Genomic DNA, 26,087 nt, shown 5'->3' on the forward strand with positions numbered 1-26,087 from the left:
GGACCCCAGCATTTGGACCCCCCACTTCCACGTGGGCACTACCAGGCCAGGGGTGTGTGCGCGTGTGCGTGCGCGTGCAGAGGCTGGTAACCGGTGTGCTTGAGGGGGTGGTTCACGCCACTTGGAGGATGAGACCCTCCGTCAGCTCCTGAACCTCCCCTCAGAAACCCGGGAGGACCGGACGAAGCGACTTTTCCGCCACTACACGGTGGGCTCCTATGACAGCCTCTCTGCACACAGGTACAGGTGGGGCAGGTGGGCAGGCGGGCGAGGGTGGGCACGCGTGCGATGGAACGTCAGATGTGGAGGGAGGCCTCCCGGGTGAGTCCAAGGACAGCTCCCAGGGAGGACTGTGCCCGTGCCCGCGGGATCCTGTCTGGGGCACGTGCTTTCCCGGCAGGGTTCTCCTCACCTTTCTGTCTCCCCCGTCAGCGACTATGTCATTGACGACAAGGTGGCTGTCCTGCAGAAACGGGACCACGAAGGCTTTGGCTTTGTGCTCCGGGGGGCCAAAGGTAACGGAGGCGGGCAGCCGGCTGGCAAGGGCTGCGCACCACTCGGGGTGTCTTCTGTGTCCTGCCTCTGCTCCTCTCCTCTGCTCTCCTCCTGCCGCGCCCCTGCCCCCCTTTCTTCTCCCCCACCCCCTTCCTCTCTCCCTGCTGTGACTCTGTGTTCTTGGTTTGGGATGTTGGTAGGAGGCAGCGGGTCCTTTCCCTCATTGGTTCCCAGGATCTCGGCTGTGCGTGTCTGATGGAGCGGGGGCCTTTCTGGTGGGGTGAATGGCGGGGGCGGGGGCGGGGGGGGGTCTCTCAGAGGGGCGTGTCCTGGATTCCCGGGCTGGCTCCTCTCGCGCTGGGCAGCCCCCGCCTGCTGCCCCCCGGCCCAGGTCGTTCGTGGGAGGTTGCTGTGTGGCAGGCACCTCCACCTGGCCCCTGCTGGCAGGACGCCGTCCTCATTGCCCTCTCCCCGTCCCACAGCAGAGACCCCCATCGAGGAGTTCACGCCCACGCCGGCCTTCCCGGCGCTTCAGTATCTCGAGTCGGTGGACGTGGAGGGCGTGGCCTGGAGGGCCGGGCTGCGCACGGGGGACTTCCTAATCGAGGTGAGGCTCGTCCTTCCCTGTGCGGCCCCGTGGGGTGCTGGCCTCCGAGCCCGAGGAGGACTCACCTGGACGGCCCCCGGGCCCTGACTGTCCCAGGTGAATGGAGTGAACGTGGTGAAGGTCGGGCACAAGCAGGTGGTGGCTCTGATCCGCCAGGGCGGGAACCGCCTCGTCATGAAGGTGGTGTCAGTGACAAGGAAGCCTGAAGAAGATGGGGCTCGGCGCAGAGGTGAGGGCTCGGGCTTCGGACCTCGGTGCCCAGGCTCCCTGCTCTGTCCCCTGACCTTAGACCTTTGACCCCAGGCCCATGCTCCTCTCATCACCCCCGGCCCCAGACTGCTGACGTCAGAGGCCTGAACCTAGGCGAACGCCCACGTGCGCCGCCTGGGTGCCAATCCCTGATGTTAGACAGCCAACCCTCTCCCGGCCTCTGACCCCAGGTTGCCCTCCTAAGATCCCTGCCCCCTCCTTCCCGGCGCCCCCCAGCCCCTGGCATGGAAGAGCCCTCCTTCCCGACGCTGCCAGCAGCTGCCTGGAGGCCGGGGTTGCCATAGCAACTGTGAGGTTGACGCTGCCGCTGCCGCTTATTGTCGGAGGGAAGGGGGAGGCGGCACCTGAGGGAAGAGGAAAAGCGTCTTCTCCCCGCGCCAACGTCGCGGCACAGCCTGGGCCCAGGAGGCTTTGCTGGCCGGGTCTAGCCCAGCCCAGGCCCTGGCTTGGCTGACCACACCCTGGTCCCCCGAGGGGCAGTGGCCTCCAGGCCTGGGGGGGGGGGGGTGGCCCTGGAGCAGCAGGAGCCCGGCCTGCCGGGAGACCCCTCCCAGCCCCCACCCCATGACTCTGCCCTCGAAGCCTTCCACGTGGGCCCTCGGGCTGAGGCTGGCCAGCACGGTGACCCCCCTGGGGCCCTCGAGCACCGCCTGAGGCCCTGGCTGCCCTGGCCCAGCCCGGCCTTCAGCACCCCCGAGCTGCCAGCGCCATGAAGAAGTTTGCGTCCAGCCGCAGCCTGAACAAGATCCTGGCGCAGTGTGACTCGTCCTCCCGGGAGTACGAGGAGATCCAGGCGGTGGAGCGCAGGTGGCACCTGCACCTGGCCACGCCGCGCTGCCTGCTGCTGGACAGGAGGTCCAAGGCCTCCCTCTTCTTTGCAGCCCCGCCGCCCCCTAAGAGGGCCCCCAGCACCACGCTGACCCTGCGCTCCAAGTCCATGACGGCGGAGCTTGAGGAGCTTGGTGAGTGGCAGGGCAGACGGTGGGCAGATAGCCCGGGGGGGGGGGGGGGCCGGGTCAGGGGAGCTGGGCCAAAGCCAGGCAGAGACAGAGGGGAGGGAGGACGGAGAGATGGACGTATGGACGGGTTAGAGGTGAATGGCTGGGTGCTGAAGTGGTGGGGGAATTGGGTGTCTGTGGGCTGAAAAGGGAGCTGACGTGTGGATGGATTGAGGGCTGAGGGGCAGGGTGGCAGGGCTAGAGATGGACAGTGGGACCACCACGTCTGGCGGTGGGGAATCAGGCCCTGGCTCACCAGTGTGTTTGCATGCGTGTGCACATGCTGCCCCTGGCCCTCCACACCTCCAGTATGACTTTACGCCTTCATTTCATCCAAGTGAGAAAAGGGGACCTGACCTTTGCTCCTGGCTCTGCCAGGCACTAGCTGTGTGGTCTTTGCATTTCCTTTACCCTCTCAGCACCCGTTCACACGTCGGTTACGCAGGGGTCAGTAGAGTGAGCTGCCGACCTCACGGGGCCGTTGTGAACATTGCTGGTACGATGATGGGACAGGTCCTCGTAAGTTGCAGGAGGCAAACAGGAGTGTGTCGGGGCTTTGATGGGTATGTGGGGGGCACGATCCCAGGGTGACCACCAGCAGCCTCATCGTGGGTGTGTCTCAATATACGTGACCGTTAATAGCCTCATCACTGGCATGTTCAGATATACATGACCATGTCCTGACATACGTGACAGTTAATAATGGTTATGCCCTGACTTACATGACCATGAACATCTTTATCATGGCATGTCCCAATACACATGACTGTTAACGTGCTCTATCCTTCTATAACCTGAACCCAATTCGAGTCCCAGACTTTGTTCTCGTTCCAGCCATAGAAGGACCCCTGACTCTGGTCCTGTGCTGAGCTCTAACCCAGTCGTGGGCACAGGAAGGGCCTTGATCCTGGTTCTAGACTGAGCCCCAACCCTGGCTTCCGGCTTGGTTCTGCCCCAGCCATAGAAGGAACCCTTACCTGTCCCCTAAAATTATTTCTGACCTCCCTCATGGACTGATCCCTGACCCTAGTCCTTTGCTGAGCCCTTCCCTTCCAAGCAGGGACTCTTGACTGCTTAGTTTAGTTTGGTGTGGAGGACAGCCACCAAGATAGATTAGGCTGATGTGGTCAGGACCTTCTTCCCCATAAATATTCTGAATAAAGTAAAACTCTAAAAATACATAGCCATCTCAAAACAAAAGAAGAGGAATTTCCCAGTTCTCAAAAATGAAGAGAGAAGTCAGAGCCAAGGGAGTGAGAGGAAGCAGATGCTCCCATAGTCCATGAGGGCTTGGGACCGATACAGATCCTACGGGCAGGGCACTGGGGCTCTGATACCCCCCCAGAGCCAAGAGATGGGGGAGAGCTAGAGGCAAGCCCGAGACTTGCAATAAGCATCAGAAGAACTGGAAACCATAGAATACTATGAAAGAGACAAAACAAGGTGTTTAAACACAAAGTTTGAGAGAACTAACAGAACTCATAATGAAAGAACAACACAGTTGGGGGGGGGAAAAAAGGATAAGCAGATTTAAAAAGGATTCCTAAAGAAATGTTATTGAAACAGAAATATAGCCCCTGAGATTTTAAAAACCCGTGCCTGGGAAACAGTATGGTAGACCCACCTGAAGGAAGAAACTATGAATTAAAAGATAAATCGGAGGAAATTACCCAAAGTTCAGCACAGAAAGATAAGGAGATGTAAAATATCAAAGAGTAGATAAGAAATATGGAGGACAAATGAGAAAAATCCCAGCCTAAATAGAGTCCCAGAGGGAAAGAGTAAAAAGATTGGGGAAGAGGCAATATTTGAAGAGTAAATGGCTAAAAATTTTCTAAAACTGAACAAGGACATGAGACTCCAGTTTGCAGGAGTGTAAGTCTGAAGCAATGAAGTAAAAACAAAGCTACCTCTAGACCTGTCATAGTAAAATTTCACAACACCATACACAAAAAGAAAAATCTTAACTGCCAGAGAATGATGACTTAGAAAGGAACAGGGGTCAGACTGACAGCGGAGGTCTGATCAGCAGATGCTAGAAGACAACGGAACGGTAACTTCAAAGTCTTGGGTCAAAATGCCTTTCCACCTGTAATTCTATGCCTAGTAACCTCGCTCATTCAAGAGTAAGGCAGAGAAGCTGGCGGACTCCGGGCCCCGGGGTCACAAGGGTGCAAGGCTAGTCATGGGGAGCTGACCCATTGCACTGACTGAAGATCCAAACTGGTCAATAAACCAATACCAGTAGGCAGCTGGGTCTGGCTAGACCCCACACCAGGCTCTGGTGGATGGTTCCTGGGAGTCTCTTGCCAGAGGCCGTCACGTGGCCACGTCCAGCTGCATGTTCAGAAAGAGGTGCTTGGGCAGCCTGCGGTCTGTCATCCAGGGACCCAGGGACTCTGCCCTGTAGAAACAGATTTGCCTTTTGCTCTCTGGGCTGCTTCTGTGTGCGGAGACCAGTGGCTGGAAGAAGAGCCTCCTTCCTCTCTGGCCTGGGCGTCCCCTCTGTTGCCTTGTGACAGGGTTGCTGCACAGACGCCTGTCTTCCAGAGGGAGGGGCTCACTCTTGTGGCCCGAGGTCAGCATCCTTTTCACCAGCTTTTCCTGAGCAGAGTCTGGGGGAGGGCGAAGGGACAGCCTACCACAGAGCCCCCATCCACACTGCTGAGTGAGGGGGTCACAGCTTTTGTTGAACTGGACCCAGGCCCTTCCCGTGGCTCTGTTCAGAGAAGGGCCTGGGCAGCTGGGAGCACAGGAAACCCACTCCTGCCCCTGGACGACAGCTGTCCTGGGAAGCCAGGCCACCTGCCGACCTTCTGTAGACACACCTGGTTTGAGGAAGCCAGGCCAGCATCAGGGTTTTCCCAGGTACCTAAGCGATCATCCCATGATCCAGTGTTTGGGCTTTTACGGGATAGAAATAAGACCCGTGGGTTCGTCGCCAGCATAATCATGTCAGTTTTATGTCACAATATCGAGGGCTGATAGGGCCCTTTAGTGTCTGTAGTCTATTGAGAAGATGACCTGAACACCTGGGAAGAAAGAAAAGCGTGAGGCGACAGAAAAAGCAGGTGGCAAGGATGGGGGCTCACGCAAGGTGGCTCCTCGTGGCTTGGAGGGCCTGCAGGAGGAAGAGGAAGGGAAGGTATATCCTGGGGGGGCCATTGGTGTCCCAGAAAAGGAGGGGCTGAGGTGGCTGGCAGAAACGGCATTAAGAGGAGGGGTTGGGTGGGGACTCTCCTCCTGAGAAGGGAGAGAGAGGGAGAAGGAGGGAGGGCGGGACCCCTCTAGTGCCCTTCAGCCCTGGGGCCCCTCACACTCAGCAGGTGCTCATTGCATAGCTCGAACCAAGGACGTGCTGGGGCTGCAGAGGTTGGTGGAGACCCAGGCCAGAGGGGGCCCTGATGGGTCCAAGCCCCTCCTGTTCATCCTCTTTCCCCTAAGAAATCTGGAACTTCTGGGTTCCTTTTTCTTTCGGGATGAGAATGTCAGGGCAGGTGCCATGCCAGGGTGTGGTCCCTGACTGGCCTTGGTCTGGAAAGCATGCTGACTTGCCTGTTGTTGGAAACACACTGCAGGAATGCTTGTGGGTGGCCACTGCACCATTGGTGGTCTCTGAAATGGGTTTTTATGGGGTTTTGCCTTTTTTCTGAACAAACATTTGCTTGAACCAAGTGTGACTTAGTTTTGCGTCCACACAAGTGTGTGCATGTCTGTGTGTGTGGACGTACACAAGCACGCGTGAGTGTGTGTGTGTGTGTGTGTGTGAGCATGCATGCACACAAGCATTGTCCCTGCTGTGGTTGTTCCCACCTTGAATTTCAGGTACTGACTTGGCATTTGGGTCGATTTGCCACTCACGATCTGATGAGGGTATAGGCCAGGGGTGGTGGGGGTCTGGGAGGTCCTGGCTGTTGGGAGGGTAAGGATGGGCTAGGAGGGGGTGGGAGTGGGGGGGAGTGGGGCCCGGGTGCCGAGGGACAAAGCCTGCCTCTCACCCCGTTTACTCTGTTTCTTGATTCCAAGCCTCCATTCGGAGAAGGAAAGGGGGTGAGTCATCTGCTGTGCTCCGGGCCCAGCTTTGCCTGACCCTTGGCTGCGGACGTGCTTGTGTGTGAGGGGGCTCCAGTTTGAGTCAGGGGGTCTGGGAGCCTGGGTTGCACCCTCCTGTTGGCCTTCTCCGTGGGGGGCTGCTGGGGGCACAGTGGAAGGACCTGGGAGGGGTCAGATGGGCCTGGGATGGTGAGTGTGGCCACAATCCTTGGGGGCTCGAGTGAGCTGGGGGCAGCGGTGTGAGGGCCACGGGGGCTGCCGAGGCAGAGCTGGAAAAGCGTCCCAGTGGAGGCCGCAGCTCGGGCCACAGCCTGGAGCAGAGCGGGGAAGGGTTCAGGAGGCCCAGCTGTGGAGCTCGCCTGGGGAACAAGGTGACTGACCGGGTTGAGGGGGGCGGGGGTGTCAGGTGCTCAGCCCCAGCCCGTGTTGCTTCTCTCTGCTTGTTTTCTGGGGCTCCTGTGCCTGGTGTGTGGGTCCCGTTTCTGTGCTGATCTGTTATGGGGTCAAGCCCAAGGCTGACGCCCTCTAGGAGCAGGAATCTGGGCCCCAGAGCTTTGTCGCCCAGGTTGTTGACTTGACCACCCCCGCCCCTCCCGTCAGACCTCCCACCCTGTACCCTTTGACGCTCCTTCCTGTATGTCCTGGATGTCCAGCCCGGCTACATGAGGCACAGCAGCCAGGCGGGGACAGAGTCTGGGCCTGGGCGCTGAGGTCCAGTGTCTGGTGGGGTCTAGGGCCTGGCCTTTGCCAGCCGGCTCCACCTGACATGGAGACTGGAGCCTCTGCTGCACAGGAGTCCGTGCCACGCAGGGGCCTGAGATGGCTTTGTGGCCCCAGGCGTGTGTGTTCACTCGTTTGTCTTTGTGCCTGGTGCCCGCCCACCCCTCACTCCGGGATCCACTGGGCCTTCCCTGTGCCAGGGACACATTTGCCCGTCTGTCTGAGCCCAGGTTCCCTGTGTGACCTGCGATCTCACCCTCTGAATTCTCCCGTTGCCCTTGCCCCGGTCCCAGGTGAAATGCTTTCCCTTTTCAGGGTCTTTTCAGGTATAAAACAGATGACTAGGTCTCCTCTGGGGACACTTTTCTTCACACCTTTGAGGCAGACACACAAGCTATTTCTGGAATATTTTGGTTCTTTCCTCAGCTCATTAGCGGGGCTCCCAGGGTGCTCTGCTGTGGCCTGTGTGCTTCTTCCAGTTGTAGGGGAAGTGACGGCGATTCGTCGCCCCCGCAGGCCCCTCATCCCTGCTTGGGTCCTGGTTCAAACAGCTGCATCCCCAGCTGCGTCCCTGCCACATAGCGACTCCTGACAGCCAGTGTAGTGCCCCAGACCTGGTTCCTAATGGGCTTCATTTCTTTTGTTAAGTATCTAAAGTCATTTATTTAAGAATATATTTTTCTCATTTTGTTGGGGATTGGTGTCAACCTCACCAGCTTGTAGTTTGCAGAATTCTTGATTCTTTTCCTTTTGAAAATAAGTCTCGTCTGGCCTCAGCACCATCGCCCCATGGCCAACAATATTCGCTTTGCTAATAACTTCATGTGCACGCTGCTTTGGGTCTCTGAGATTGAGTGCTTCTGGACCTAGAGACGCAGCCTCTAAATCCACAGCTCGGGTGAGCGTGCGCCCCGTGTGTCCCACGGAAATATCTTCTCTCTGCTCATGTCTTTATGTCTGTGGTTTCCGGATAATCTGGTTGTTAAGTCTGATCTCTTACTTATCGGATCTATGATCTGGGGCAACTTAGCTCTCTCAGAGCTTCAGATTCTTCTTGGGTAGAATGGGGGCAGTAGCGATCCCTTCTGCCTGTGGTGGTTGCAGCATGAGAGGGGGCCACAGAAACCTCCTCCAACTCTGGAAATCCCCACGGACTTAGCAAATGGTGATCATGGTGATTTCAGCTTCCACAGGGAAATTACTCACCTCATTACAGAAGCAAACAGGGAGGCCCCTCTAACAGCCCGTCCCTGTCTGCACCTGGCGGCGCTGGGCGCTGTGCACAGGCCACGCGAGCTGGTCTGTAGATGGAGCGTGTTTTGCTGGTGACTCGTAGCATTTGTTGAACTCTCTCGTGTTTGGGGACCAGGCTGGACGTGCAGGGCATGCTGGCAAGGGTATTTGCCCTCTCCTCCTGACAGCCCATGTGCTGTTCGGGGAGATGAGGCGCACAGACGTGAAGAATTGTAGCAAGTGTGTCCGCAGTGCTTGCGTTGAGCCAGGCACAGCTGTAGCACTTCTGCCTATGTGCTAATTCTCACAACAGACACTGAAGCAGGTACCTTTTTAAAGGAATTCCTTTATTTTTATTATTTATTTATTTATTTATTTATTTTTTGGCTGTGTTGGGTCTTCGTTTCTGTGCAAGGGCTTTCTCTAGTTGCGGCAAGCGGGGGCCACTCTTCATCGCGGTGCGTGGGCCTCTCACTATCGCGGCCTCTCTTGTTGCGGAGCACAAGCTCCAGATGCGCAGGCTCAGTAGTTGTGGCTCACGGGCCCAGTTGCTCCTTGGCATCTGGGATCTTCCCAGACCAGGGCTCGAACCCGTGTCCCCTGCATTAGCAGGCAGATTCTCAACCACTGCGCCACCAGGGAAGCCCGCAGGTACCTTTTTTAATGCCTGTTATCAGATCAGGAAATCAAGTCACAAAGAGATTAGGTCAGCACAGTCAGTATACAGGGTGGGTCTGGGCTGGGTCGGGTACTGTACATCTCGGAGGAGTTTATGTCCTTCCCCACAGCAGTTGCTGAGCAGTGCTGGGAGGAGGTGTCAGGGCTGACCACAGTTCTCCAAGGGGGGCACCTGGGGCATGAAAGGACTAAGTGTAACCAGATGCGTGGTCCTCTGTGGTTGGCACAGCTCCTAAGAGTCTGGAAGGGCTCAGGGATTTGGAGGCTGAGTGATGGGTGGGCTGCGGTGGGGCTCCTGGATGAGAGGGGCAGTGTGGCAGCCAGGTGGACATGGGAGCTGCCCCCAGCCCCTGCTGTGTCCCGTGTGCTGGCCCTAAGTGGGCCCTCCCCAGTCATCCGTCCACAGCTGATAGTTTTCAGACACAAGTGTTTAACAAAATTTCCAAGTCACTTGGTAATCAAAAACACCACTTTCAAAAACATTAAATAGCTTTAAGAAAAACAAGCAAACAAAGCTTTTCTTTTATAACAGATTTGAAAAGAGCGCCGCCCGAGGGCACCTGGTTCAGGCCTCAGCCCTGGGCTTGTCCTTCCCCCTCCTGGCTTCTGGGGCTGCTTTCTAAGGGGCTGGTGGAAGCCCCCTCAGCACTGCCCCTCCCAATATCCTCTTCTCTGCACCCCCTACCCTTGGTGGGGCTGCTTTTCGGGGGTTGTAGGTTCTGTGGCCTCCTGATCTGCATACAGCTATTTCTTAGGTCTCTAGCCTCTGGCAGTGAGCCCCGCCCCCCTCCCCCCCATGGTTCTTGGTTTATACACATTCTTTGTGGGCAGCTACTGTACATCAGGGTCTGTTCTGGGGCTACAGCTTATCTTTTGGTGCAGTGGCGGTACAGACAGGCGAGTAATGCCATGTGCTAAGGAGAAGAGTGGAAGGGCAAAGGGAAATGGGGAAATTCAGGAGGTCTCTGGGCTGTAAACAGTCCCGCCCCCTGCCTGGTTCTCTCCCTAATGGTCAGCCAGGCTTTTCCTGGAGTGGGGTTCGTGGAGCCTCCCTGAGGCCGGAGGGGCCAGGCTGGAGCAGGGTCTGGGTTCTGGTGTGTGAGGGGCTTGGATGGGATACGAGTTATGGGGCCTCCTGTCTTGGTTCTGGATCGCGTGTCTTGGGGAGTGAGGGGCCGAGGTGGGCGGGGCCCCAGTGGCCTCTGTCAGCAGCACCGGGAGGGCCAGCCGGGATGCGTGAGTGGGGCTGCAGGGGGCTGTAGCGGGTTCCAGGTCCCTGTGGCTGAGACGGCACCTCCCTGGCTGTGCAGAGAAGCTGGACGAGATCCTGGCAGCCGCCACGGAGCCGGCGCTGAGGCCAGACATCGCGGATGCTGACTCGAGAGCTGCCACCGTCAAGCAGCGGCCCACCAGCCGCAGGATCACCCCTGCTGAGATCAGCGTAAGCCAGCCTGGCAGCTGGGGGCACTGGGGGATGGGTGGGGCACGGGGTCAGAGTGCCACGTCCCCTACCGGCTGTTTGTGCGTCTTGGAGGGTGAGGGTCCATCATTTGGACTCCACTCTCCAGGGGTGGGGGTGAAGGACCCCACAGCGTCTCCCGAAGACACCTGGGGCCATCAGCCCTCAGAACAGCCACAGTCCGGCTCGTGCTGAGCTCTCACTCTTCTGGCGCCTCCCGCCTTAGGCAGGTTCTGTGCCACCTAGAGCAAGGACCCCAGCCACGCTGAGGCCACAACATGGTGTTGCTGTCCCCCCGCCCACTCCTCTCACTTGGCACCTTCTGGGCTGCTCCCCCAGCCTCACCCCGGCCATACCCAGGACCCCTGACTGCTCTGGCCCGTCTGCATCACCCCTGCCCAGTGCCGCCTATGCCTGTGGGCCCACAGCCATGCCCCTGCTCCTTGGAGGCAGGGCCTGGGCCTGGCTTCTGGGTCAGACACCATGGGAATTAGCACTGTTGGAATTAGCACATGGGGTGTCTGATCTCAGGCTTAGGAGGAGGATGGGTGGGGCTGGATGGGCAACTGGGGACCCCAGTGCTCTGGAACCTCCATATACCCCCGCCCCCTCCAACTCTCACAGTCACTGTTTGAGCGCCAGGGCCTCCCAGGCCCAGAGAAGCTGCCAGGCTCCCTGCGGAAGGGGATTCCACGGACCAAGTCTGTAGGTATGGCTGGGCTGGGAGCTGCATGGGGCTGGAGGACTGGGGCGGGGGCTGGAGTGCGTGCGGGGCTGGAGGACCCTGTCTCTCCCCACCCTTTGACTGAGGTTTCCGGTTTCTCTCAGTCCTGCCTCTTCCTGGCCCCAACCCAGGAATCTCATTTTTTGTGGACGTATATGGGGGTGGTGGTGGGGGGGGTGTCAGTCCTTCCCCCAACCCAGAGATACTTTGCTGAAAGATACCCTTGAGGCTTCTCGCCATCTGTCACCCCCTGCCAGCGGGCACCCCCGTCTGTACTTCCCACAGACACCAGCGTCCCCGTCCCTGGGTCTTCCATATCCTACCTGGCTGTGCCCCCTGCAGCCCGAGCACCTGTCATGTTTCTGACGCTAAGCTACCCTCCCCTTGAATCTGCCCTCTCCCCCCCCCCCCGGCACCCCAGTTATTGCTCTATATCTCTCCTCTCCTTCACAGCCAGTTTTCTCCAGAAGTCACCCATACTTGCTGTCTCCCATTCCCTGCCTGCCTCTCGGCCTGTTAGGGAATTGTCCATACCTGAAACTGAAATTGTTCTCACCAGGGTCACCAGTGGTTTCCAGGGCATTCCTCCCAGTGGACCCGTTTGATTTTGCTGCCCCCTCCTCCGTGAAACCTTCCTACCCAGGGCTTCTAGGACAACACTTACTGGCTTTCCCCTCAGTTCTCAGGCTGGACCTGTTCAGTCCCCATCGCTCCCCTGCAAGATGTGGGTCCTTCTCAAGGCTATGTCCTTAGCCTCTTTGCCTTCTGCACCCGTCTCCTTGGGGCCTCATCACGTCTCGCCCTTGGCCATCTCCTCTCTTGTTGACCCCAGACTGGGTCATCTAATAAGCCCCGCCCACTGCCCCTCCCGCTAGGCATCGAGACCCCCTTACCTGCCCACCTGTCCATCCGTCCACCTACACACGTGTCTCGTTTTCTGTCCATCTGTTCACCCACTGACCTTTCCACTCGTCCATCCATTTGTCCCTGTGTACCCCACCGCTCTGTGTTTTACACACACTGGTTCATTTAATACTTGCAGTAACCCTGCTGAGGTAACACCATCAGTACCTCTAGATTATAGATGAGAAAACCGAGGCACAGAGGTAAAATGACTTGCCCAAGGTCACACAGCTGCCTTACCTGTCTTCTATTCACTCATCTGGCCAATCAGTTTCCGCAAACCCAGTCCCTCTTTCACCCCAGGGCCCCTGCTGATGGATGCACACTCCAGGCTGATGCTGGGCAGGGTCTGGGGGCTCCGTTGGAGGAGGTGACGTGTCTGCGGACAGCTCAGCTCAGCAGTTACCTGGTGGGGGCAAAAGCACATTTACTAGGGAGCACCAACCATGCTCGGGTGTCAGGAAAGGCCGGAGGTGTGTGTGTGTGTTTGGGCTCAGATATGCAGGATGAGTGGGGGTTTCTGAGAGAGAATGGCGTGAATTGCTGACAGCAGTGGTCCTTCAGAGGCCGCTATGGGTCATTTCTGTAGGTAGGAGGGTGGGGGAGAGGACACATGAGACTGCAGCTACTTTGGAGCCAAGAGGCACTCCCCCCTCACCTCCCTGGCCTAAGCCCTGGGCATCCTCTGTGGTTTCCTCCTTATTCTCTGCCTCCCCGGACAAATTAGGGATGGTCGGCTTCCTCACCGTCCTCGCAGCCCTGCCTGGCCAGGCCCCGTTGTCTTGCGCCTCAGCGTCTGGAGGCCACAGCTTTGGTCTCCTCTTGACCTCCTGCCCCGGCTTCACCCTCTACTCCGTCCCTCTGGCCACAGGGGGCTTTCTGCACAAGATACCACCTCACATCCCTAGAGCTGGTCCTCTGTGGGATCTGCCTTGCCTTGGGGCCCTGAGGCCTAGCCCCAGCCCTCTCCTGCTTCTTCTAGGGACCTTTGTCTCTGCCTCCCTCTGATTTACATCTGCCAGGACCGGCTGTTCTCCACCTGCCCTCACTCTGCCTGGATGGCCCGTCCCTCAGCCCCACCCAGTCTCAGTACTGACCACCGCTGGTCCGCATCTAAGTGCCTGTCCTTCAGGCTGTAGGCCTCTCAGTGGAGGTTGCCAGCTGTTCCCTGCCCACCCTCCTGGGCCCTCCTGTGCTCAGTCCATGGGTGGCTCATCTTTAATCCCCCTTGCCCTAGCCTGCCACCTGTCACCCACTTGAACGCTGGCTGAGGTGTCAGACTCCGGGGCTCTTACCCCTTGTCCTGGCTCTGTGGCCCTGGGCACACATCTCAACCCTTGAAACCTGAGGGTCCTGATCCATAAACATGGGGACCATCTAGTGCCTACCTCCTCAGGCCACTCTGAGGTTCGCACAGAGGGCTGTACTCACAGGCTGAGTACTGAGTAACTGCTCACGGTGATAGTAGATGTAGGTCCTGCATCTTGAGGCTGGTGCGCAGAAAGTGCTGGAGAAATGCTCACGGCTGTTATTTGGGCAGCGGCCCCACCCGCTCTGTATCAGAACGGATTCCCATTTTCATCACAAGGAAAGTGACTTGTCTTTACCCTGGGTCAGAACGTGGCATGCTGACCCTCCGGCGTGTTCCAGGTGCACTAGCTTGTCCCACGTAGCTCCGTCTCATGCACAAGCTTGTGGGTGTTGAGCTGCGTTTATATGCTGCGCAAGAAATGCAGCAGGGAGGAGACCCAGGCCGAACCTGGCACAGAATCTGTGTCCAGCAGTGGGGGTGGAAGGCTGGCCTGAAAATGATGATGGTGATGATGATGACGTCGACCTCAGCCACCTTCCTGGGGGCGCTGCTGGGGGCTCAGCCCTGTGCTATAAGCTTTAAATGGCTTCACTTTGCACTTCAGTGGGAGGGGGCAGGTCTCCAGAGACGAGGAAACTGAAGTGCCAAGAGGTTAAGAGGTATCAGACAAGAAGTGGCAGAGCTGGAATTCAAGGCTTATCTTATACAAAAGCTCCCCCACGCCCCTTGCTGTGCCGGGGGTGGGGGGGGGTAGAAGAGCTGTTATGCAGGACACACGCAAACAGTGTGGGGTGGGAGGCCTGGTGAGCACTGTGGTGGCCAAAGGAGGAGGTGGTTGGGAACAGGCAGTCTGCATCGTCGTGAGTTCATAAAAATGTGACCAAGCCCAGAGTGAGGCCAGGTGTAGATTCCCAAGGAATTGTTCCAGAGACCTGTGTGTCAGCACTGAGGAGCCACTCCTCCACTCTCCTTGGATTGGGCCTTCTTACACCTGCAGCCTAACTGAACACACCTGCAGCACAGGTGTACGCATTGTGTACACAGGAACACTCGGGAGGTCCTGCCCCGTCCTAGCTGGGCGGCAGGACAGTGGGGGCTCTGAGCGCTCCAGCCCTGCCCTCGCACAGATCCTAATGACAGCTGAGTGCGGCAGGAAGTAGGGTTCACTTTCAGTCTGTGTTGTCCATGAGAGAACTGGGGCGTAGAGGGGCTCAGGGCCTGGCCTGGGGTCACACAGCCAATAAGGAGTGAAACGAAAACACGTGTCAGGTGCTCAGGCTGCCGTTCCACTGCAACCCTCCCTCCCTCCTTCCGCCCAGCCTTTCTGAATTTCCGCCACTAGGGCTATGGCAGTGACCTCCTGGCGGCCTCCCCCAGTCCAGTGCCCGTCGGTCTCTGGGGTAGAGCCTTTCAGGACTTCTCTTTACAAAGCCTCCCTCACCAGGGCATCGGCTCTCTCTCTCCCCGGCCACAGCCCTGCTGCCCCCTTGTCCACAGCGTGTCACTCCTGCTTGGGAGATTTCCCTCTCACTTCTGACCATCTCCCTTCTTCCCGCCTCTGGTTGCCACCAGGGCCTCCCAGTGACACCTGCTTGTTCCACTGCTGGTGGTTCTGAGATGAGGCCTTGCTCAGTCTTGTGTGCGAAGGCCTGTGCCAGCCACCCCCTGGCCCTTCTCTGTAGTTCTGTCCCCACGACTGGGGGTGGGGGTGGGGGTGGGCCTGCCCCTGCCCTTCTGCGGTGTTGTCTTTGGGCCCTCTCCATGTCCCCAACCTGAGTAGGCAGAATTTGGGTCTTCTGTCACAGCTTCCGCTGGGGGGCCCTCCTCTCCGCTATATCTGAACGGATACCTCTCCCCAGTCTCTGCAGGAGCCCTCCCGACCCAGCGGAGACGAGCCCAGACTGGGGATCTTGCTTAGATCCCCTGCTCTGGGATCCCCGTGTCTCCCCCTGATCTCACCCTAGCGCCCACGCCCACCCTGACTCCGTCCTCTGGCTGGCGGCCAGCACCTCCCGCGGATTTCGAAGGCGCCTTGGCGTCCGGGACATTGGCTGCCCTGGGGTGGGGGGGCGGGGCCGGCCTGTGCGGACGGGGAGGGCGGGCGCCTGGGTCGGGAGGGGCCTCCTCGAAGGCCCCTGGCTCCCGGGCCAGGCTCACCGGGGCCCCTCTGTCCGCAGGGGAAGATGAGAAGCTGGCGTCCTTGCTGGAGGGGCGCTTCCCGAGGAGCACGTCGATGCAGGATTCAGTGCGCGAGGGCCGAGGCATCCCGCCCCCGCCGCAGACCGCACCTCCGCCCCCGCCCGCACCCTACTACTTCGACTCCGGGCCGCCCCCCGCCTTCTCGCCGCCGCCTCCGCCGGGCCGCGCCTACGACACCGTGCGCTCCAGCTTCAAACCCGGCCTGGAGGCGCGCCTGGGCGCGGGCGCCCCGGGCCTGTATGATGCCGGCGCGGCCCTGGGGCCGCTGCCCTACCCGGAACGGCAGAAGCGCGCGCGCTCCATGATCATCCTTCAGGACTCGGCGCCCGAGGCAGGCGACGTCCCCCGGCCCCCGCCAGCGGCCACCCCGCCGGAGCGCCCGAAGCGTCGGCCGCGGCCGCCCGGCCCCGACAGCCCTTACGCCAACCTGGGCGCCTTCAGCGCCAGCCTCTTCGCGCCGTCCAAACCTCAGCGCCGCAAAAGCCCGCTGGTGAAGCAGCTGCAGGTGGAGGACGCGCAGGAGCGCGCGGCCCTGGCCGTGGGCAGCCCTGGCCCGGCGGGCGGCAGCTTCGCCCGGGAGCCCTCCCCGACACACCGCGGGCCTCGGCCGAGCGGCCTCGACTACGGCCCCGGAGACGGGCCCGGGCTCGCGTTCGGCGGCCCGGCCCCAGGCAAGGACCGGCGGCTGGAGGAGCGGCGGCGCTCCACCGTCTTCCTGTCTGTGGGCGCCGTCGAGAGCAGCCCTCCCAGCGCAGACCTGCCCTCCCTGCAGCCCTCCCGCTCCATTGACGAGCGCCTGCTGGGGCCCGGCGCCACCACCGGCCGTGACCTGCTGCTGCCCTCCCCTGTCTCCGCTCTGAAGCCATTGGTCAGCGGCCCGAGCCTTGGGCCTTCGGGCTCCACCTTCATCCACCCGCTCACCGGCAAACCCCTGGACCCCAGCTCACCCCTGGCCCTTGCCCTGGCTGCCCGGGAGCGGGCTCTGGCCTCCCAGGCGCCCTCCCGGTCCCCCACACCTGTGCACAGCCCTGACACCGAGCGCCCTGGGCCCTTGTTTGTGGACGTGCAGGCTCGTGACACCGAGCGAGGGCCCCTGGCCTCCCCAGCCTTCTCCCCGAGGAGCCCAGCCTGGGTTCCTGTGCCTGCTCGCAGGGAAGCCGAGAAGGCCCCCCGGGAGGAGCGGAAGTCGCCGGAGGACAAGAAGTCCATGATCCTCAGCGTCCTGGACACATCCCTGCAGCGACCAGCCGGCCTCATCGTCGTGCACGCCACCAGCAACGGGCAGGAGCCCAGCGGGCTGGGGGCCGAAGAGGAGCGCCCGGGCACCCCAGAGCTGGCCCCGGCCCCCCCGCAGTCGGCCGTGGTGGCAGAGCCCCTGCCTAGCCCCCGGGCCCAGCCCCCTGGCAGTACCCCAGCAGACGCCGGGCTGGGCCAGGGCAGCTCAGAGGAGGAGCCAGAGCTGGTGTTCGCCGTGAACCTGCCGCCGGCCCAGCTGTCCTCCAGCGATGAGGAGACCAGAGAGGAGCTGGCCCGCATCGGACTCGTGCCGCCTCCTGAAGAGTTTGCCAATGGGGTCCTGCTGGCCACCCCGCTCCCTGGCCCAGGTCCCTCGCCCGCCACGCTGCCAGGCCCGGCCTCAGGGAAGCCGAGCAGCGAGCCGCCCCCTGCCCCCGAGTCCGCAGCGGATTCGGGGGTGGAGGAGGCCGACACGCGCAGCTCCAGCGACCCCCACCTGGAGACCACGAGCACCATCTCCACCGTGTCCAGCATGTCCACCCTGAGCTCAGAGAGCGGGGAACTCACCGACACCCACACCTCCTTCGCCGACGGACATACTTTTCTACTCGAGAAGCCACCAGTGCCTCCCAAGCCCAAGCTCAAGTCCCCGCTGGGGAAGGGGCCGGTGACCTTCAGGGACCCGCTGCTGAAGCAGTCCTCGGACAGCGAGCTCATGGCCCAGCAGCATCACGCCGCCTCCGCCGGCTTGGCCTCTGCTGCCGGGCCTGCTCGCCCTCGCTACCTCTTCCAGAGAAGGTCCAAGCTGTGGGGGGACCCCGTGGAGAGCCGGGGGCTCCCCGGGCCCGAAGACGACAAACCAACTGTGATCAGTGAGCTCAGCTCCCGCCTGCAACAGCTGAACAAAGACACCCGCTCCCTGGGGGAGGAGCCAGTTGGCGGCCTGGGCGGCCTGCTGGACCCTGCCAAGAAATCGCCCATCGCGGCAGCTCGGTGAGCAGGGCAGTGTGGGGAGGGTCCTGTCCCCTGTCCACGCCCGCCCCGTTCTTCCTCTCGTCCTTCCACGGCTCCCTCTGTTCCTCCTCCACGGCCCATCCTGTCCCATCCCTCACCTGTCCGTGGCACCCACCCCTGTGCTCCTCCCGTCCGCATCTCTGTCCTTTACCTGGCCTTGCTTTATCTGTCTGAGACCGAAGGCTCTTTCAGCGATCTGAAATATCAGGGGTTCTGTTCTCTCTATCCCTGTTGGTGCTGGCAGTGGGAGCTGGGCACCCACCGAGACCCCGGCTGGCCATGAGCGCCTCCACAGCCCTCCTGGAGGCTCCCTGCCCCGGGGTCCCTGCGCTCTCACTCTCACACCTGACGTAGCTGCCTCTCCTACCATCAAGGGTCGTTCTCTGGCCCGCTCTCAAGTTGCAGCTCTCCCCCACCCCCACCCCAGCCACTTGGCTTCTCTGTGGCCACATGGCTGTCTCACGTGGCTGGTGCCATCTTTCCTTGCTTCGCTTTGTAGCTGCCTTGCTTCCTTTTGAAACCTTGAGTACACTGGATCCTTTTCCTCTTAGGACCCACCACCAATTTCCTGTTTTCTGCCCCAGAAACATTTCTGTCTCTCAGCACCACCTCAGAGTCCCTCAAACACAGATCCCTGTGCGTGATTTTCAAAGTGCATCAAGAAGCCATTCTCAGGCGGAAATCATGCCGTTTCTCTGCACCTCCATCTGCCCTCTCTTCTCCATACCTTACCCGTTCCTCTGTTCTCCCCGCCCACTTCCTACACAAGGTGGGGACTTAAAGAGGCCACACGGCGCCCTGGAAATGGGGGGACGCACTGGCTTGGGGGGAGGGGCCAAGCAGGGGGCTGGGGTGCTGTTCCGGCTGGGCAGAAGCTGCCAGAGCCTCTGGGCTCATCCCTTGGCTCTTTCCTTGAGGACCTCATTCCCAAGGCTCCGCCCCCAAGGGGTACCTCCTCGGGCCTGTGGGCGCCATGCTTGCTGGCGGGAGAGCTGGTTCCTGCCCACGAGTGGTCTGAGGCAGAGCTGGTCGTCCCCTGGCCAGCCCTTGTCTGCCTTTGCCTTCTGTGCCCCATAGGCCCTCCCCCACTTCTGGCTTTGTGGGTAGCACATGGGGTGCCACCTCCTGACCTAGTGAGTCTTTGCTGCCAACCTCGGAAGGCAGAGTTCACAAAGCAGCGAGGAATGCAGGTCTTACTCACAGGGGCTTGTCTGGTCTACTTTCTTCCAGCTGAGGACTCGGAGGATAAGTGGGGGCTTGGGAAACTGCTGCTGCCTCCCCCGAGGGGTTCTGGTTCGGCAGCGCTGCCCTCCAGCTCCCATCACCCCAGGCTTGCGCTGCGGCCCTCCCCTTTTCGCCTCTTCCATCTCCCAGTTGAATGTGAAAGCCCTCTTCCCAGCAGGGCGATGTTTAAAGTGCCCTTCGAGGGGGTGTTAGGGGTGTGGCCAGGAGCGTCCAGTTGGAGTGAGCGGCCCAGGTCCAAGGCCTCTGAGGAACGGAGGGTGGGGATTCCCTGATACAGCCTGGACCAGTCCCCATCTTCGCTCTCTGTCTCTCCCCCGCTCCACCAGCCCTTCCTTTCCTCTGTGCCCCTTGGTCCTGATGAAAATTAAAGCCATTGACAGCGGGCAGCACAGTGCCTGGCACAGTGCAGGCCTCAATAAAACATTTGCCAAACGTACGAAAGAACAAAGCTAAATGCAAGTGCTGTCTTTTGTGATCTGAGGTCTAGGGAGGCGGCTTAGGACAAATGCCACAGAAGGACAGACACTTGGTTGAGGTTTGCTGGTTGTCGAGCCCCTCGGCCGAGCTCAGGAGAGCCCAGGTGTTGCCTTAGCTCTGCTGGCTCCCGTGGTGCAGCTGGGCAGTCACAGGGCAGGAGGAGGTGGTCTCTGGGCTGGACCTTCCGCCACGTCCCTCACGGTCGTCCTCAGCATTTCCCCTTTGTCACGGCGAGGCTCTCTTGTCCAGTGGGTCTGGGTCATGCCAGAACCTGTGTTTGTTTCCTTTCTTGGAAGTGGTGTGGGGGAGGGGGCAAGGCCAGCAGTTCCAACCTTTGCATCCCATCTGTCCTGCAGGCCCACTGGAGAGTGAGCCTCTTTCCCTCAGGAGTTCCTGCAGAATCCCGGCCTCCGATTGGCTTCGTGTGGATCCCCTGCCTCCCCTGAAACGGGCACTGGGGTCAGGGAGACATAGGGCTGCTGTTGGCCAGGCCTGCCTCATATGCTCTCCTGGGAGCCAGGGCATGGGGTCAGCCAGAGCTACCGGATGGGTGCTGAGTGAGGGGGGCGGGTATCCAAAGGAAAATCAGGTGCTGTTCCCAAAGGTACCAGATGCCGGAGAGCCTAAAACAAGAGACTCCCTGTGCCATGGCATTCACCAGCTTTAGCACCTCGCTTTGTTCCCTGACATCGGCCTGGGGTCAGATGGCCCTGGATTCCAACCCTCAGCAGGTTGCATCTGAGTTTGTATTCTTGGACAAACCACTTAACCTCAGTGGACTTCAGTCCCACCCCTGTGAACTGGTGAGGGTGACCAGGCACTCAGCCAGGCCGGTAGGGGGACTCTTAGGGTCCTTACGGGAAAATGAGCGCTCTGCACTGGAGAAGGCCAGGTCACGTTACTTCATCTTCAGAGCCATTCTGTTCGATGGATAATAATATAATCTCCATTTTCCAGACAATAAAATTGAGGTTCTAAGGAGATCCATTCCAGCCAGTAGATGGTGGCATCTGACCTCAAGCCCCGCTATCTGTCCACTCTAATCTGGAGCCTCCGTCATTAAACCCCTTCTAGTGACAGACACTGTGTTTATGTGCAGTAGTTCCCCTCACACAGAAATGCATATGTGTTCATTGTGTAGCCCGAACCTTTGTTTATCAGTCAGGCGTATAACGAACAGCACGTGGATTCTGAAATCACTCGCAGTTGAGCCCAGCCGGTGCCGCTTGACAGGCCCAGCGACGTTACCCGTCTGCCCTGCCTTTCCTTCCCCACCTCCCTCCACATTCCCTTCTGCTCCTGTTCACACTTCCTTCCTTCCTTCCTCTTATTCCTCTTCCTTCTTGCCCGCGGACCTGGGTGAAACCATGGCCCTCTGGAGTGGGCCCCACTGCCTGTCGTCGACCCTTCACTTCTGGCCACTGGCGGGCGGCTGAGCAGGAGGTGCTGTGGCCACGTCCAGTCAGCCCCGCATGTGGCCGGCAGTGGCTGTGTTGCCCGTCGGCGCTGCTGGGCAGCTCTTGTTTTGCCGCCAGCAGTGGCTAGAGTCTGACACTCATTTCTCACGTAGTGATAAAAGTGCTAGTGATACTGTCTTTCAGAGACATGTCCGAAGTGCAGGAAGTTCTGATGTCCCGGTGGGGCTGTGACCTTCCCAGGATGGATCCTAGCTGAAGCCCTAGGGCAGTTGCCACGGCCACCCAGTGGGTCACACCCCTGTGCCTTGTCCACTGGCCCCCCATGTGTTCCCTCGCAGGCCTGCCCCTCTCCTCACCCGACAGGCACCACAAGAAAGGAAGCGCCTGCTCTGCCCACCTTCCTCACTGACAGCTCAGTCTAGGCTCTGGCGTCCTTTACCCGCAAGACACTCTGCGGCCCGAGATCTAGGAAGATCTCAGAAGGGGAAGGGGAGGTTACCCCTTATGTCATGGACTTGAAGCTCGGCAACTTGTGGAAATGCACTGGGGCCATCCAGAAGGCCCATGGCCTTTGGCTTTTTGGAACTTTGATCCCAGACCATCCACCTCTTTATGCTTCTAGCTTTGGGTCTAGCCTGATAGGCAGAACATTTGTCTGCTCAGAGCCCCACATCTGCTCTGAACTCCCTTTGTCTTCCAGACCCCACGGTTGGATCTGAATCCCACATGTGGTCTGAGGGCCACATGTCTCTGAGCCCCACAGCAATACTCAGTTTTGCTGTGGCCCTCAGTTTTACACCTGTCTGACCGTCACATCTGATTTTACAGAAAAGAGTTCATGGCGAAATAGCTTTGGAAACACAAAGTTGATGAGGTTTCTTTCCTGCAGTACTTCTCAGAACTTTTGATGTGCTGTGTGCTGTGGTCTCGGACAGCTTCTTTAGTAGATCACTAATTAGCATCCCACAGGAGATGCACGTTTCTGCGATGGTGGAGAAACCCTGCCCTAGGGACCTACTGTGAGCCCGTCCTGCTAGCACGTCTGACAGGGATCTGCATAAAGCCATGCATGACTGCAGGTGCCTCAGGGCTTGTTCTTTTGAAACTGGACCTGTTGTGTGCTGGCCAGTGCAGGGCACAGGGGCCAGGCTGTGCTCTGTCCTTGCGGAGGTCCTCACAGGTTGGGGACCTGTGAGGTGTGTTCGCAGGAGATGTGATCAGGGCTTCAGGAGTTCACGGAACTCTGCTAGGGGAGCGGGAAGGGGTCACAGAGGAGGGGTCATAGGGGCATCTGGGTGCATCAAGGTTGGAGCCATGAGCTGGTGTGGGCGGTGAGAAGTTAGGGCTGGAGTGAGACACGGAGACCAGAGAGAGTGCGATGGGACGCTCACAAGCCCGTATATAGTTTGTGCTCCTGTTGAGGATTATTTCCGTTAATGAGGCTCTTAAATTTCAAAAGGCCACAGGCCTAGACCTGCCCTGCGTGAGTGCAGTGGCAGAAGGCTCCAGGCAGAGACCAGGGCCGGAGTGGGCTTTTTCTTGCCTGTTGGCACCAATGGGTTGACAGGCAGTCAAGCCTGAGAGTGACATGTCACATTGTTTTTGTTTTGTAACATTTTTTTTCAGTGCATATTGTGTTCCTGGCTTTGAGCTAGGTACCAAGAGTCAAGGATAACAATTAGGAAGTGAGATGAAAGGTCCTGAGTGGGACCATGAAAGGTCTGGATCCAGAGGTGGCTGGGGGTGAGGAGGAGGGCCAGGGTTAATGCTGGGAGTTGGTGACATATCAGCCATGGGGGTGAAAGGATGGAGCAGCTGATGGTGGCTCCCAGGCCTCTGGGGCGAGGGAGAGCATGTTTGGAGACCCCAGGAGAGGTCTGGGGAGAGCTCAGGAGAGAGTGGCTTGGCTTCACATGTGGCATTCATGAGCACGTGGGTCACAGAAAAGGGTGGGAGCGGATGACATGGCCTGGGAGAAGGTGTGAACTAAGAGGGGAACCTATCTAGGAAGGAAGGGGTAGAGGAAAGGGTGCCTAAGAGGGACAGCAGCGGACAGGTCAGCAAGGGGATTCTGCTGACGGCCTCGGTACCTGCGGGGCGAGGGGTGGGGGGCAAGACCAGGCCTCACTGGTCGAGGAGTCACGAGGAAGCCAGAGACACTGCAAGGTTCAGACACTGGTGGGAGAGTTGCTGGGGAGTGTGGAGCCTGGCTGAGACGTCTGGAGGAAGAGCGGAAGGCACCCAGGGGCGCTGGTGCCTAGCGAGGTACCCCATGTTAGAGAGTGGGTGGCCCAGAAGCCCTCTGGGGGGCCGGCAGGGGTTGATGTGGCCATGCCATGGTCAGAGCCTGGCTGGGGAGGCCGTCAGACAGCTCAGAGTGGTGACGGACAGCGATGGCTCTGCAGAGGTGGTGTGGAAACATGTGGACCTTGACCATGGATGCTCCCAGGGTGCCTGGCCTGGGGCAATGTGGGAAGTTCCCTGTTCCCCAAGAGGAAGGGGAGGAGGAGCAGACGCCTGGGCCGTGGGCATCCCTGGCCACTCCCTGCTATGCCCTGGGGTCTTGGGAGGGCAGCCTTAGGAGTGTGACCGGCCCGCTCCCCTGCACTCCAGTGGATCAGCCCCTCACTCTTGGCACCTCCTGGCACCAGCCCTAGCCTCTGGCAGGTGCCCACCTCCCCACACCCAGTATCTCCCCTCGGCAGGGTCTCCCTGGTGCTCCTGAGCCGGTCTGCCCTCATCCTAGGCCTCCAGCTCACCCCCTGCCAGGGCTCCAGACCCTGCTCCGGGGGACTCTGGGGGTGGGCCACGCAGAACTCCATCCTGAGGTGCAGGTCCCCATGCCAGGGTGGGATGCGTGAGGGCCCGGGGTGGCGGGAGGGGAGCGCTGTACTGGGCCCAGCCCCCCAGCGCTGCTCCCTCGCCCTCTCCCTAGCAATCACCACCACTTGGGCGCCCTCCCCCACCCTCCACTGCTGCCCCACTTTGCTCCGAAACCCAGGCGGTACCATGGAGGTCAGATGTGGGAGAGGGGAGGGTTTCTTCTGGTGATTGGTGCCTGTTCCTTGAGCCCATCACCCCAGGTGTCCTTGGAGTCCCCCTGTGCTGGGTGGGGGAAGCATGGTCTGGCCTCTTCAAGAGGCTCTGCTCTGGATCTGAGCAATTGGGCAAGGCAGCAGGGACAGAGGCAGAGGAGAGGGAGCCAGTGGAAGGCAATGGAAACCAGGTTGAGTAGGAGGGACAGAGCTGGATCTCCAGGGGGAGGCTGACCTTGCACGGGTGAGACGGGAAAAGACAAAACCTGCTTTCAGGGGAGGAAGGATGCTCAGGGTGCCCGTGCGGTGTGGGACAGGGACCAGTCAGGATGGCACAGAGGTGGGTGGGGGAACCCAGGGGAGGGGTCCTTAGCCCAGTGCGGGCAAGGGCAGGGAGAGGGAGGTGGGATGGCAGCTGGAGAGAGGCCCTTCAGGCAGCAGCAGCACAAGGGGACACAAAGCATCCCCAAGTGCCAGGGGTCTGCTGAGCAGCTGCCACACAGGGTTCTTAGTAAAGCCTGTGGATGGACACCACTGTGGTCTGCACTTCACGGACCAGGGAACAGGTCACAGGGAAACCAGGAGCCCACCCAGCTCTGCCCACGTCGGGCCTGCACTTTCCTTCCTCCAGCAGCTCCAGATGTGTTCCCTCCCATCGCACCTGGGCCCACTGCACCTGAATTCCTCCCTTACTGGGTATCTGGCCAGGGGGTCCCTGCACCTGGCTGCCCTCACTGTGGTCGTGACTGGGGGCCGTGTGCCTGCTTTGAGGGCCTGGGCCGCTAACACTCTCTCTCATTGCTCTCTCCTGCCCATCTGCATGTGGCTGCTCTGTCTAGCTGCGCGGTGGTCCCGAGCGCCGGCTGTGTAAGTGAGCATGCCCATCCCATGCCTCTCACTGTCCGTGCGCTGCACCTGCCCGCCTGGATCTCTGCTCTGCGTGGCTTCACGGGGCTTTGGTGCCACTGACGGCCCCATGAGGCTTCCCGTGGCCACAGTAGGGGATAGGGAAAGAAACGGGGTGGAGGTGGCATGGGATCTAGGAGTGGGTTTTCTCTGGAGGGGTCCCCCCAGCCAGGCTTCCCACCATGGCCATGCTGGGGGGCGTGGCGGGGCTGAAGGCCTGGGGTCCTATCAGGTGATGCTGGGGAGTGAAGACCCATCTGTGTGTGTGTGTGTGTGTGTGTGTGTGCGTGTGTGTGTGTGCGCGTGCACATGTGCTGCTGTGTCACTGTCATGAGCAGGCCACTGCCACTCCTGCCACTGCTGCTGCATGTATGTAACACACGTGGGTGCTACTGCTGCTGCATGTATGTAACACACGTGGGTGCTACTGCTGCTGCATGTATGTAACACACGTGGGTGTTACTGCTGCTGCTGTGTGCTGCCCTGTGCGGGGAGGCCGCGTGTCATGGGTGTGTTGCCGCCTCACGCCTGTCCTGCACGTGCCGCTGCTCTGTGTGGGTGTGAACGCCGCCTCGTGTCTGTCTCAGACCTCATGGACTTGTTCAGTCTTGTGCTGCCACCAGCCTTTATCACGACTCAGCCAGCCCTGCAGCCAGCCCAGGTCTTTCTGGGTCTCCTCATGATGACAGAGGGGGAAGGGGTGTGTGGGAGAAGTGGTGAGGGGTCTTGCCAGAGTCTTACTCTCCAGGGTGTGGGTGGACGGGGCAGTGTCCAGAGCCGGTGTCCCGGGCTGTCGGAAATGCGGTGGGAAGCCCTTTGCCCCAGCGGCTGTCTTTCCCCCGGCAGCCTGCTCTTGGAGCCCGCAAAGAGTGGAGGGGGCCAGGGGTTTTACTCCTCACGGTCCGTGCAGTCTAGGGCCCCCCCTCCCCCAGCAGGGCACCGGCTCCGACTCTGAGGACCAGGCCAGAGTAACCACAGGACCCTACCCTCCTTTCTTCCTCTGGCCCTAAGGCTACCCACCGAGTCCCAGGCCGCCCCCTCCCGCCCCCGCCCTCCCAGAGTCCTCCTGGCCGCTGGCCCCCGCCCCTCCGCCTACCCCCACCTC

The 26,087-nt window shown here is 60.0% G+C and overlaps 1 protein-coding gene across 6 annotated transcripts in view; it reads left to right on the forward strand.

Moving 5' to 3' along the window:
• The window catches only part of SHANK3 (SH3 and multiple ankyrin repeat domains 3), a 51,020-nt gene that overhangs the window by 22,335 nt on the left and 2,598 nt on the right, over positions 1 to 26,087 (forward strand). For 2 of the 6 annotated variants that reach the window (XM_036867394.1, XM_036867399.1), the window contains 9 exons: positions 165 to 240; positions 433 to 515; positions 978 to 1,102; positions 1,199 to 1,331; positions 2,254 to 2,334; positions 6,397 to 6,420; positions 10,365 to 10,495; positions 11,138 to 11,222; positions 15,630 to 17,880. In XM_036867394.1, coding sequence (XP_036723289.1) covers positions 165 to 240; positions 433 to 515; positions 978 to 1,102; positions 1,199 to 1,331; positions 2,254 to 2,334; positions 6,397 to 6,420; positions 10,365 to 10,495; positions 11,138 to 11,222; positions 15,630 to 17,880 — 2,989 coding nt within the window. Of the gene's footprint in view, positions 1 to 164; positions 241 to 432; positions 516 to 977; positions 1,103 to 1,198; positions 1,332 to 2,253; positions 2,335 to 6,396; positions 6,421 to 10,364; positions 10,496 to 11,137; positions 11,223 to 15,629; positions 17,881 to 18,400; positions 18,721 to 19,131; positions 26,080 to 26,087 lie in introns of those variants that run through there. The other 4 variants (XM_036867396.1, XM_036867400.1, XM_036867397.1 and 1 more) reach the window with 4 other exon arrangements.

This window comes from Balaenoptera musculus, chromosome 10 (genome assembly GCF_009873245.2).
Source record: "Balaenoptera musculus isolate JJ_BM4_2016_0621 chromosome 10, mBalMus1.pri.v3, whole genome shotgun sequence".
Taxonomy (NCBI): Eukaryota; Metazoa; Chordata; class Mammalia; order Artiodactyla; family Balaenopteridae; genus Balaenoptera; species Balaenoptera musculus.